At 36.5% G+C, this 13,827-nt stretch overlaps 1 protein-coding gene across 3 annotated transcripts in view; it reads left to right on the top strand.

Moving 5' to 3' along the window:
- Window positions 1–13,597, top strand: part of TTC13 (tetratricopeptide repeat domain 13) — a 38,012-nt gene extending 24,415 nt beyond the window's left edge. For 2 of the 3 annotated variants that reach the window (XM_021390045.1, XM_021390047.1), the window contains 8 exons: window positions 541–624; window positions 2,124–2,208; window positions 4,519–4,628; window positions 5,877–6,012; window positions 6,708–6,787; window positions 7,949–8,027; window positions 9,652–9,731; window positions 13,436–13,597. In XM_021390045.1, the coding sequence (XP_021245720.1) occupies window positions 541–624; window positions 2,124–2,208; window positions 4,519–4,628; window positions 5,877–6,012; window positions 6,708–6,787; window positions 7,949–8,027; window positions 9,652–9,731; window positions 13,436–13,559 (778 nt within the window). In that variant the 3' untranslated portion in view covers window positions 13,560–13,597. The remainder of the gene's footprint in view (window positions 1–540; window positions 625–2,123; window positions 2,209–4,518; window positions 4,629–5,876; window positions 6,013–6,707; window positions 6,788–7,948; window positions 8,028–9,651; window positions 9,732–13,435) is intronic. The other variant, XM_021390046.1, reaches the window with a different exon arrangement.

Raw genomic sequence — 13,827 nt, 5'->3', positions numbered from 1 at the left:
TCTTCCTTCAGTAGTTGATAGTCCTTGCTGTTAGGAGTCAAAGCAAAATTAATTCAATATATAGAGGTTCAGATGAATAAAGAAAACTGTACGTGGACTGTCAGAGCGTATCAGCCGCGTGTCTTGGCAAATACGTAAGCTGGGGAGTTGTTTGCTCTCAAAGTCAGTCAGTATGTGGATTAATAGTTCTCTCTTAGTTCTTCAATTTCTACTAGTCTAAAAGTCTGAGAATTATTATAACTTTTTAAAAATTGATAATTATATAGATAATGGATATACAGAAAATAAGAAAATACTTGTGAAATAGTTCATCTGAGATCAGATTCCAATAATACATGACTTTTTGCAAGCTCATCTTAGAATCTACATTCAAAACTGGGGATGGACAACTTGCCACTTCAGAGACACCTCTAGTCCCTTTCTTTGATCTGAAAGCATCTGTGGATAAAATTCTGTCAAACTTTTAACAAGTAATATTTGCATCTTATCCTGGAATGTTGGTCTGAAAAACAGGACTTAAAACTGTGTTTTGTTTTGTAGGGGACAGGTCATTAACATGCGGTACCTGGAGTACTTTGAGAAAATCCTACATTTTATCAAAGATAGGATCCTTGTTTATCATGGGTAAATTACTGATTTATTTATTTATTTAACTGTAATCTTCCCTCTCTCCACGCCTACTGCTTCACTCCCTTGATAATACTGATTTGAAATTTACATAATATTCGTTTCAGAAAGTCTGAGAGATATTTTCTTAAGAAAACTAGAAGATACTAGAATTATTATCTATAATTGTTGTATTTCCAAATAGAAATGCAAATTGTATTGTTTGCCACTTAAACTAATAGGAAAAGTATTGTCATTACAATATACTTACAATTAAAAAATGATATTGAATTTGTACCTGCTGTTTTGGCTTGAGTAGGTCTCTATTCTTTCTAAAAATGACTTCTTTAAGATGTCATGTTCCCTCCAGGTAGAACAGAATACAATTTCTCTGGCTATTGAGAATAATTTGTTAAACAGTAGAGTGATAAATCCCACCTTTGGGAGTGAGGAGAAGGGAGTACAGAAGTTATGGTTGGTAATTTTATATGAAACTGGTGTTTGTCAAGTAGTTTTGAAGGAGCAGGGAATCTTTACTACTTGTTGAGCAGTTGGGTTGTAGACTTTACTACCATCTTCTGCACCGGTGCAGAATCTCAAACAGAAAATGTGACTAAAGATTCTAAAATCGGTATCTGTTGCAAACTTTGATCACTTTTTAATAACTAAAATTTCTTTCCAACCCATAGCTCATTTGTGGCAACAATGTTCTGATAAATTTAAAAATGAAGAATTCTTAAGTCCTCTAATTTTTCTTTCACCTAGTAACTTTTGTTGAATAGAGAGTTCTGTAGTTCAGTTTGATTTTACGACATAAATATCAAACGTGAAAGTGTGGAGAAGTCTTACAACTGTTGAAAACATTTCCGTTTTAGAACATGTGTGATAACTACTGATTCATAAGCTTTGTAGTAGCTGTGAAGTCTGTCCTCCATTGAGAGGCAGCTTGTTCAGGCTGAGCTAGCTGCCTTTGACCTTAAACCAAACCTGTTTCTGCGGCGTTTTAAAAAATACTTCTGTTCTTAAAATCTGGGCGCAGTCATAAATAAAGTTGAGAGCTAGTTCACTGATCAGCTATGCATGCATTTGTAGTATTGATGTCCTTTTAAAGCAACAGAAATGCATGCATTTTGAGACTGTTTCTAACAGTTTTTTCTCTCAACAACCCCCTGCCCACACACACACATGCAAACACAGTTCATCACTTCAGAGTGGCCAACAGCAAATGAATAAGATAAATTTGAAATATGTTGTTGAAGTTTGAAGCCAGAAAATAATAAACGGAGATGATCTAGGATGGAGAGGCTTTGTTTTCTATTTTTTTTTTTTAAAAGGTGCTAGAAGGAATGAGTATGTGGCCAAATATGAAGGAACTCCATTTCAGAAAAATAAATTGTTTTCAATAACTCATGCTACTAACCACTGGTTAGCAAGTTAGGTTAAAGATGGGTGGATTGTCAAAAATGTTACGCGTGTTCAACCGCTGCAATTCTACATTTAATTCTTTCTTTTTCTAGTGCTAATAATCCAAAAGGACTAACGGAGGTTCGAGAAGCTTTGGAAAAAGTACATAAAGTAGAAGATCTTCTTCCAATAATGAAGGTAAATTGAAGAAAACACTTCAAAATAGAAGATATAGCAGAAAATAATAGTTTGTCTGGAATATTTGTGGTTCTTCAGCATGTGACCATTGTGTAAAGCTTAAAATGAAACTTGAAACACTAACTCAGGTTATTTCCAATCTGCATGTGTAGAGTGTGAACTTCCCTTCGATAAATACATGTGTAGTGTATACTTGAAAGGCTTGGTCTAGCTGTGGTAAATACAGGAAAACAAAATGCTGAATATAATTCTTCGAAGCCAGCCTGATCTGCCAGAAAGGTTTGTGGTCAGATCTGCTGTAATGGGTTCACGGCATGTGCGTACAGTATGAAGAAAAAAAATTGAAGATGTGTCTGATAGATAAGGAACGTGCAAACTCTTCTTGTGTTAGGTTCATTTGTGTAGGCCAGCACGTGTTGGAGTTGACTGATCGCCAACTTGAAATTGTGCTTTGCATTCTTGTGCTCTGGAATAAGGAGCTGGGGAAATGTGCAGTTTTTCTACTTGCTAGTGATGGGCCCTGTATAATGGCTGTGGATCGTGAAACATGCCAAATGTGTTATACTCTTATCTCAACTTAAGCAGTGAGGCTTAAGCTAGGTTTAAGTCAGTGTTACCTCTCTCCACTCGCTCCCCAGATTGATTTAGCAGGACCATTATGTAAGTATTTGGGTTTGGGGAAATGCTGTTTAAAAAAATACTTATTTTGAAAGGATTGAACAAGACTTCATTTCGAATAGAATAAAATTCGGGCAGGAATTCTAAATTTATTCTAAATGGAAACAAACTCATAACTTTCTTATCAGTATGTCTGCACTGCGGTTTCATGAGTAGATCATAGATACCAAGTTATCTCTAAGCAAAGCTGTCTGATTGCCATAGAACAGCTATTGTATGATGCATTTACCTTGCTTCTGCTGATACACTGTCTGGTTTTGAATTTACTTGCTGTAGCACTTACTTGTGCACTTATAGATATCTTTACAGAAGCTACGTGGCTCAAGCTCTGAATTTTTCTATGGGGTGTTTATAGTAGGTATTACAAATATGAGTGTCGTCATAGTTTTGGAAGTTCTTCCTTTTTATACTCTTGTCTTCTTGGCTTTTGAAGAGGAAACTGAGAGGATACCAGCTGAACCTGAATAAAAATCTTGGTGTGAAGAGATGATAGATGTTGGGGTGCAGAGACAGCCTAGGTGTTCCCTACTGACAAAAGAGTATGCAAAGAGAGCCCCATAGTACACCTCTTATGGCTGCTGTAGAATCACAGACCAGAAAAGAATATTGCTATTGGTGGAGTTAAAAGTACAGGTTACTCCAAGACAGTGAAGAAAATTCTGTATAAACATAGTGGACTGTATTTGGTTTAGCTCGAAATATGTGTTTCTAAGAGCTGGCAGTGAGTATTTTTCCTGGTTTTCATAACCTGTACACTTTGTCTGGTTTAACTCAACTGTATCCTATTCTAAATTGTATCTAAGTGGAATGTTGTTTCTCATTAGAGGCTTTCAGATTTGTTTCTTTAAAATAAATGCAGCTTCTCTTTAAACGTAACATCCTGAATCATAAGTTTTATTTTAGAGTAAATAATGGTTGTAGTAATTAATTCATTGCTATTGCACAATAGTCACTATTAGTGCCTGTATAAAACGAACGCCTGCTAGTACTGACACAGTTTGGTTATTTGGATAGCTGGGGAATGTTGTATGTCAAAAGCTGTGCTTTTGGCTTTACTTAAATACAGTTCTGCATGGTTTATACAACTCTTTGGCTAGAGTATTACAGCTAGATCATGCAGCTTTGTGAAATTCTTAAACTCTGGTATTTTTCCTTCTGTTGAGGATAAACTTTAATTGAAATTGAGTCGCAGTTAAGAAGTTGTCACTATGAGCTGTGTTCTGGAATCTGAGCTTAAAGCTAATGCTTCTGCTTCTTGGTATGAACAGAAAAAGCAGACTATCAGATTTCTACTTTTGCATTTACATTGTTACACAAAATTGTTACTGTCAACGTGCAACTTGAGGAAAATTCTGTGCTATTGAAACTGCTTTGTACATTTGCTTTTCATAGATGATACAATGGTATAACACTATACCTATAGTTAAAGTTGGATGGCAGTGTGCCTAATTCAGTACTTAAGATTTCCGTTAAGAAGAAGAACTGAATGTAGTAACGTAGTTGACAGTAACTCTTCATCTCTTCAACTCTTGTCCGCTTTCATTCCTGTGCCAGTTTCAGGTGTTCCGGAGCAATAGAGGCAGACGGTCTCTTTGCATTCACTCTATAATTACTTTCTTTTTCTTTTGAAAGCAGTTCAATAGTAAGACCAGAGATGGGTTTACTGTGAACACAAAAGTCCCCAGCCTCAAGGATCAAGGGAAAGAATATGATGGATTCACAATTACAATAACAGGAGATAAGTATGTTTATTATTTTCAGGGGCTCAAATGCATTAAGTAATGATGAAGTACTGGTGATTAGTCTTCTCAAATGCCATTTCTACTTGTATAAAGTGGTTTTTGTTTTTTTCACTGGTGACATTTTTGCCACCACTTGTTTATTTCAGCGCTTCTGTTTCCTATCATGTTCCCTCACAAAGAGGGAATATGGATACAATGTCTGTAGTTCATCCTGTTGGGATGATTCTCTAACAGATAGCATATAAATGGAGGGAGTCCTTGATATTCTTCCTATTCTTCCTAAAATACCAAAAGGAGGAAAAGCCTTGGTCTTTATCCATACCAAAATACTTCTTTTGTCATGAGACTTTGTCTGTTATGGAAGCTGAAAAGGGGATGAAAAGACTCTTCTGTTTGGATTTTGGCCTTTTCATTTTGTGTATTCTTTGAGATGTTTGCGGATCTTGTATCTGCAGTTACCAGTTTGAGCTTTACCATATGCTCAGATAGGACTTTGGCCTGCTCTTTGAGTGAGGTAGCAAATTTCTCACTTTATGGATACTAGCTCTTTATCTTCTCAAAGAGCATTAGTCTGAACCTGATTAGGACTGACTAGAAACCCCCTCCAGCTACCAATCAAAGTTTGGCTAAACTTCTTGCCTTTTGGTTTATTGGTTTGTTATGGGCTTTTAAATTCAGTGCTTAGGAATTTCCTGAAAACGTGTGTGCTTCTTATGTGGGGCGTGGATTTTGAACTTCTCTTTTGAAGTGTTAACACATCTATTAGTTTCTAATTTTTACATTCTAAATCATATTCTGTATGCAGTGAAATGATGCAGAATGTCTTTACTATTTCAGAAAAATATTTTGGTGTCAGTAAAGTGATATACCACTTTACTCTGTGCAAATTTTGTTCCATATTAATCATTTGTGACCCATAGCTTGTAGTTACACTTTCATACCAAAGCAGTTCAGTTTTGATGAGTTTAAAAGATAACTGTATTTTACATTCCCAAGGCCAAAATATATTTTTAAATAAGACTGCAATCTTATATATGACAAACTTGCAGCATAACAGCATGTTTTTAAATTCAAGTGAGGTTTTTTGCTTGCTTTAGTAAAGTGAAGGTAATCCACATAATCTGCTTAAAGAAAAAAACAATTCGGGAAAACGTTTATGATGTGGTATTTAATTGCTGTGCAATTGTTATATAGCCTGAATATGTGCAAAAAAAATTTATCTCCTTTTCTGTTTAATCTGCTTGGTAGAGTTGGAAACATATTGTTTTCAGTTGAAACTCAGACAACAGAAGAAAGAACGCAGCTGTATCATGCAGAAATAGATGCGCTATATAAGGATCTAACAGCTAAAGGAAAAGTTTTAATTCTTTCTGCAGAGCTGGGGGTAAGCTTGTTTTAGGGAAAATTATGAGTCCCTTGACAAAATTCTATTATGTCTTTATACCTTGTGTTTAACAGTCAGTGCCTTAATACTTTCTGACAGAGATCTTAAGTAATAAAACGGACTGCTTGTTTAAACCTAGTTACGTCAAATAATATAAGAAGTTGCCATAATTCCATCTAATTAAATTTGCTCTGCTTTGCTGCAGTAATTGGAGAGAGTCTAGGCAACCTCTTGATATCACAATGAGCTCTGCTATAGAAGTGCTAGATTTTTTTTTCTCCTTTTTCCTTTGTTTGCATGAATTTCTGATGGTTGTTTCGCTGTTCTAATAACTGCTTAAGATCACACGCAGATTTGGTTTATAGAGGTTGGATGCAGGATGACAAGTAACATGAACACAGTTTTAGTGTTTTTTTTCTTGTACTCGTTCATTTCTGCTGTAATGAGAACCTAGCTGTACTGGAGCCTGTGCTTTGCACTTTTCGTCCTTTAACACAGTATAGATAAACTGTTTCACCTAAATATAAGATGCAGAATTTCATCTTGCTTTCACATACTAATTGAAATTCAGCTTGGTGTTTTTCACGTTCGGAATGGTTATTCTAAAAATAAGTGCTGTAAGATTTTCCAGTATGTGCTTATGTATATGGTAACATCTGGATATTAAACCATCTTTATTTTTTGCCTTTGCTTAGGAAGCAGATGCTGTGTGCAACTTGATCCTGTCATTAGTTTATTACTTCTATAATTTAATGCCACTTTCAAGAGGATCAAGGTTAGTGATTGTCTTTATCACATCTGTTATCTTGGATACACTCTATAAAATGTCCACGTGTATGGTATCTTAACTACAGTTTTTTCACTATCTAAAAACATTAGAAAGCTGTGCGTTAAGCTATCTGTCCTGTACAGTTCCTCATTTTATGCTGCTGTGACAATGAGCACTGATTTTTGTACTGGTTTAGAAGCTAGTTTGTAATTGCTGATAGTTACTATTCATAGCTGCATGTATATTGAAAAAGATGAGTAGTCTGTATTTATGGCCTTTAGTTCATGAATTGAAAAGTATTATTTTGAAATTTTAACATTTGGGTTCCTTGTCTACAACATTGTGTTATACCGCTCCAGTTTGACTCCAAAAGCTTCACCAAAAGACATATTTTAGATGAAATACACTTTGGTATAACTTATTTTATGAAAATACACTGTAAATATTATTTTAGGTTAGTGGGGTTGTTTTTGCAGCTGTTAGAGTTACCAAATGAAACCCTAGGATAAAGTATCTTATTTCAGAGATCTCTGCAACTGAAACTCTAATTTAATTCCAACCTGTCTACTACTATTAATCTCTTTTCCAGAAGAAAAGTTTTAGGTTTATTAGTAAACTCGTTTCAGTGGAAAATAAATAAGCAAGAGACTTTCATTTCTATAATTAGCCTTTAATTTTATCATAGTGAGTGAAAAAATTAACATAAATTGTTTGCGTTTCAGACTTAAAATAATAATAATAATAATATTAAACAGATGGAATAAGGGCATTTCTTTCTGCTCTATGGTGTCCCTAGCCCTGCAGCAAAGTTCATAAACTCATCTGGGCTATAGCTAAGCTTATTGGAAACAGGAGTTTTCTTTGTATTCAGCTCCATGGAGTTTTAAGTACTCCCAAGCTTGAAATTATAGTGTTCTTCAGTAGTTGAACTCTGTAGTATGGTAACTTCATACTAATGCTGTATGGAAGTAACACTGATTTCACTTTGTGTGTTGCACTTAATTTTATTTTTAAAATAACTAGCACTGTCGTTTTACTAACCGTCTGTGAAACAACAGTATATTCTTTTTTTGTATGTGTAGTCCAAAATAATGCTGTTTCAATGCTATTATTTACTGTAACAATGTGGAAAGACTTTTACTGTGGTTGTTTGTTTGTTTGTTTTAGTGTGATAGCTTATTCAGTGATCATGGGAGCTCTAATGGCAAGTGGAAAGGAAGTATCAGGAAAAATCCCTAAAGGAAAGGTAAGTGTCAAGGCCTTGGTGAAGGATGTCAATTTGGGGAAGGAGCTGTGAGTATGAACCGAAGTTGCACACTTACATACTGGAGAAGAGGTAGCTGCTCACTGTGGTGTCTTCCAGCCTGGGAGAGCAAATAAGACTTAGAAATAATATATGCAGTGCCTCTGGTTAGTCAAATTGTAGCAGTTTGTGTCCCACAGTAATCACACATTTCTAACTGAAGCAATTCTTCTGTGCTGTGCTGCTTTTTCCAGCTTTGTTTGAAAAGGGCTCTCAGAACACTTGGGCAGAATGGGTGGCCTTTCTGGACACACAGCAAGAATTTTCTTCACTCTGTGTATTTGTGAGCACTTAAGGCTTGGCAAGCAGAAACGTATTTACAAATTCTCATAGTACCTCCTTCACCTCTGTATTCTGCTTAATATAAGATATCCTAGTTTTAAAGTGACTGCATTTAAATACTATACCATCTTGCTCAATTTCCCTTTGTTTATTAAATTGTTGGTCTGTTAGTTGCATCCACCTCCTCAGCATGAAAGGAGCGAGAGCACCTCTGTCTCTTTAATGTATTATCAAAAAATCAGCAGAATTCCAGTCAGAATCAATGTTGAAGAAAATATCCTGTATGAATAACTGAAAAGAGTGTGACTTTCCCTTCTATTCTAGAAAGTCCTGAAAACAATGAAGTCTGTCCTTTCAGTACAATGAGTTTAGAAGGCTGATAAGATTAAAAAATACAAAAAAGAAACAAACAAGGACATGAAGAAAATTATACTCCTAGCAACTTACAAGTGCGAACTGCACTTGCTTAATATATTAAAAAAATATATGTATATTTCTTTTCATGCATTATCAGCCTGCTCTGAAAACACAGATGCCCAGTTATCAAGAGTCCTCTTATTTCCTGGCAGATCTGTCAGTAGCTACAGCCACATATTATTTTTGGTGGTGGAATGCTCAAATCTGCAGACAGCTTTAGTGCTTGGCATGCATGCATACTTCTAAATTGTTTGGTGGTGAAAGAGAATCTGGTTTGTACACAGAGTTAATAAGCTTACTCCTGTTCCACCAGCAATAGAGGTAACGTTCTTTCAGAACTCTTCCTTGGATTCAGCCAAAGTTCACTAAACCACAAGTGTTTCAACCTAAATATTTCAGTATTAACGAACCAGTGTGTTTTGAACATTGTTTTGCTGAAAACTTATTATTAGCTGTACATATGAAGTTTCCCATAGTTCTTGGCTACATGTAGTTAAACTTGTCTGAAAACTCATTGTGGGAAGAAATAATACACAACATCAGGGAAGCCCAGTATAAACTTACCATTCCTATGACACAGTATTTTGTGGAATACAGTATGTGGAAATGAGAAATATCCTGGTATTATTGGTTAATTGGATACGGTAATGAAGGGCTAAAAACAGTGTTTTCTGGCACTGACTCAATAGCACAGACATCTTGTTAAGAGATAATAAAACAAATAAACTGGATTTTGTCACAAAAGGAAGGATGCGTATTTAAAGTTGAATTTATCTACTAAGAATATTCAAGGATGAACTTCCTGGAATTAGGGAACTTGAAATTTCTCTCATTTCTTAAGATCTTTTTAATTTTGTTGCACTTTCAGCTTGTTGATTTTGAAGCAATGACAGCACCAGGATCTGAAGCTTTTAGCAAAATAGCAAGGAGTTGGATGAATCTGAAAAGGTAATTTTTTTTTGTTCAGAGAAGGAGGATGAGGGTGGAGAAGTAAAATAAGAGGAAGTTTGTAGGTCAACTTTAAGCCCATACTAAAATAAGTCACTTAGACATGAATGATGAGTTTAGTAAATGACTCTTTTAAATCCTATCAAATCCAAATTTATAAAGACATTTCTAGTTTAACAGAGCAGTGGTCTAAACAGAGTTATCGTGTTAGTCTCTGAGAAAATGCGCTGATTTAATATTTGCTTTGTTTTGTCCAGTGGTCTAATTTCCCTTTTTCCTGTTTTTGTTATTAATGAATCTTGTGACTGAGTGAATAAAACAAATGAAAAAATGCAACTTGGTTGCTCTTTCCATTATTATGGATCTCTTCAAACTATACATTGAAAGTGGTGCCCTTACCCATTAATACTATTTTAATTTGGAGAATAGGTGTTCTCAAAGTAAATGGAAGTTTTGATTCTAGAGAATTGCATTAATATAACTGTGTGACTTTAGTATAATGCCTACAAATTTTCTTTTTCTAATGAATAGATTTTTGAATATTGAACATGTTAATTCCTTGTTAGTATTGTAAGATTGTTGCATTTGATTTGTCCCTTAGTGATTATTCTCTATAAAAAAATCTTAAAAATAGGGTCAGAGACCAAAAAAAACACAATAGCAAAGCAGTTTTAGTATCCTTCAGGTCAGGGTCAAGGCATTTAAATGTTGCTGAGAGAACTGACCAATGTCCTTAGAAGGCCATCTAATCTCTGAGAGGTTGTACAGATCACAGAATGTTTGTGGTGACCAAAGGAAAGGAAACCTTGCATCTGTCTTCAAAAAGTCTGAAGGACCATCTAGAAAACTAGAGGCTAGTCAGCCACGCTTTGGTTGCTAGGTCAGTCCTGAAGTCTTTCCTCTAGCAAAGCACTTCAGGCTATGTGAGAGTCCGTATTGGCCGTTTCCTAAGATAGGGTGATGAACACGATGCTTTCTGTGATAGAACTGCCACATTTGTGGATGGGAAGAGAGTAACTGATTTTGACTTCAGCAAGGTATTTGATGGTGTCTCCCACAATATTCTTGTACTAAGATAGCTGTCTTAGTTTCAGCTGGGACTGAATTGTTTTCTTCAGAGTGACTGGTATGATGCTATGTTTTTGTTATAGGAGAAAAACAATGTTGATAACACTCCGATTTTTATAATTTCTGATAAGCAGTGTGCTACAGAGCCAAGGCTATTCTCAGCAAAGGGCCTAAGGAGCTGGGAGAGATCAGAATTAGGACAGCTCACTTAAACTGGCCAAAGGGATGTTCCATACAGTATGACGTCAAGTGGAAGGATTTTTGAAGGGAGTGGGAGTTCATCTCACTCTTTCCTACTGCTTGGGGGCTAGCTGGGCATCAATCAGGGGATGGTGAGCAATTGCTTGCGCATCACTTGCTATATGCGTTCATATATATGTGTAGTCATAACTATTTTCCTTTTCTTGATTATAGTAAATAGATTTATCTCAACTCATGAGTTCTGCTTCCTTGTTTTTTTTTATTCTCTCCCCCATCCCACTGGGAAGAGGGAGAAGTGAGCAAACTGCATGGTGCTTAGCCACTTGCTGGGTTAAACCACAACAATAGCTCATAATGGTCTGAACGAATGGACTAGCTGGGTAAAAAGCAGTTTGGATGATCAGATTTAAAGAGTGGTTAATGAGTTGTGCTTTGCCTGTAACCTAGTAACAACTGCACCACTGCAGTGATCTATCTTGGGACAGACCTGGAAGAGGCAATGGAATGAATGGAGTTCTTGCTTGTGGAGTTAAGAGATGACACCAAACTGGGGAGACCAGCTGGTATGCTTGAGAACAGGGCTGCATTTGGAGTACCTAGATAAGCTGGAGGAATGGGCCAGTAGGAGCCTTATAAAGGTCAGCAAAGACAAACGCGATGCCCTGTCCATGGAAAGGAAGGACCCCATGCTGTAGTACAGGCTGGGGAGCAGCTTGGTGGAAAGGGGCCTGTAAGTTTTTTTTGTAGACAGCAAACAGAACATGAGCAGGCAGCGTGTCCTGGCTGCAGGGAAGGCCAGCAGCATCCTGGGCTGTGTTAACAGAAGCAGAGCCCATAGACTGAGAGATATGATAATCATTCTCTGTTCAGCGCTTTAGATCATGCCTAGGACTCTGTGTTCAGCTTTGGGGCTGCTGGTTCACTAAAAACAATGATTAACTGGAGCAAATTCAGCAGAGGGCCACCAAGATGGTGAGGCACTGGAGCACATGCCTCAACAGCAGGGAACTGATCTTGTTCAGCATGGAGAAGAGAAGGCTTAGACCTAACAGTACCTTTCTGATACCAGTGAGGAGTATTGAGAAAATAAGAGCTGAGCGGTGCTTGGTAGTAGGATAAAAAGGAACGTGCATGAGTTGAAACAAGGTTCAGACTGAGCATAATCTTTTCACCCTGAAGGTAATCAAGCAGTGGAGCAGCCAAAGAGGCTGTGCAGTCTCCATCCCTGGAGATTTTCAAGACCTGACAGGATAGAGCCCCAGGCAGCCTGGACTGTCTTTGCAGTTGACCTTGCTTTAAGCAGGATGTTAGATCACAGATCTCCTGAGCTGCTGTGTGATCCTGAGAACCTATAGAACTCCACACTCTGTTAGTGCTAAATATCTCATACTGCTTAATGTTATTTAACTTGGTCTGTGGTTCTGTTTGAATTTTGCTTTACTATAAAATGTATTTGTAAAGGAGGAACGCTATTAAGAAGACTCGAGTCTGATTTTGTCAGACATGGGTTAAAATTCTACATGTAAATGCAGTCAAATTCAGCCTTCATTAAGAAGTGATATTTTTAAACTAGTGTAGCAAGTTGCAGTTGATGCTTCTTTAACAGTTGTGGATTTTTGCTAAAAGTAGTATATGCAAATATTGTGACTTGGTTGTCTGAGAAATACCGAATGTTTATGGTTCCCACATTTTTTTTTTTTTTTTTGCTGTAAATTGCCTGATTTATAAACTCAACCTCTTTTTAAATCCCACGTTGACATATCTTCATCAGGGGAACTTTTCTCTTTGGAGCACAGTCAGCTAATGCTATTCCAACCAAATGAAGAACCTACTGACCACCACCAGCTCTAGCTTCCCATGACCCCTTGCTTCAGGAGCTGCCCTCACTAAACAGAATGAAAATAATCACTAAATAAAAGGGCTTTTCAAAATGGCAGAGCTTAAAGCAGGGTCTTATTGCTTTAAGTCTTCAAGACTTACTTACCTTATGCACTATTATTTCTGTACCACGGACAAATTAGCTACTCAGGTTAATTACCTTCACGTTATTACTTCATGTTCTTTAAGTTGTGGTTCTACAGATACTCTTCTCAGTATCAAGCAAAGCCAGCTTTTAGCATTTTCTCCTCTCTGGCTCGTTCCTCACTCATCTCTCCGCTGAGCCAGGAAAACCTGTGCTATGAGACAGCCTCAGTTACAAATAACCCTGCCAAAACCACAATTTAAAGCAGATCAGTTCCCTGATCTGGTTTGCTGTGGGATCTCGCTGATAATTTCAACAGTACAACTGCGAGGGTTCGAAACAGATTCTTGACTTCAAATCCCAAATTTGTTGAAGTGGATGAACAGAAATGTAAGACAATTATGTTAGCTTCCAGGTAAATAATTTTTAACTAAGCAAAAATGAATAATTATGTTTTTTTTCCCTCTTTCAGTATTTCACCTTCTTACAAGAGCCTACCATCAGTATCAGAGACTTTTCCAACCCTGAGAACGATGATTGAAGTACTAAATACAGACTCCTCTCATTGTCTAAAAAAAACTGTTGTTGTTGTGTAATTTATACAAATAAAAAGCCAAAGTATACTGCTTCTTAATTTATTTCAAAAGGGAAAATATGTTCAAACTGGATTTATTATTTATGGTATTATGACATACTGTAACAGGGAATACAGCTGTTCAGGGGCCAAAATGAAGAGCAATAAGCAATTCCCATCTCGGTTATGTTCTGGACATTCCGCAGGTGAAGATTTTATTTTTTTTTTAATTTTTTTTAAGCACATTGAAAATCCCATGCTGTAACTTCCATTTGTTCCTTTTCCAAAGC

Source organism: Numida meleagris, chromosome 3 (assembly GCF_002078875.1).
Source record: "Numida meleagris isolate 19003 breed g44 Domestic line chromosome 3, NumMel1.0, whole genome shotgun sequence".
NCBI classification, from domain to species: Eukaryota; Metazoa; Chordata; class Aves; order Galliformes; family Numididae; genus Numida; species Numida meleagris.
Note: the sequence above shows the minus strand (reverse complement) of the source record. Positions and strands in the feature narration are given on the sequence as shown.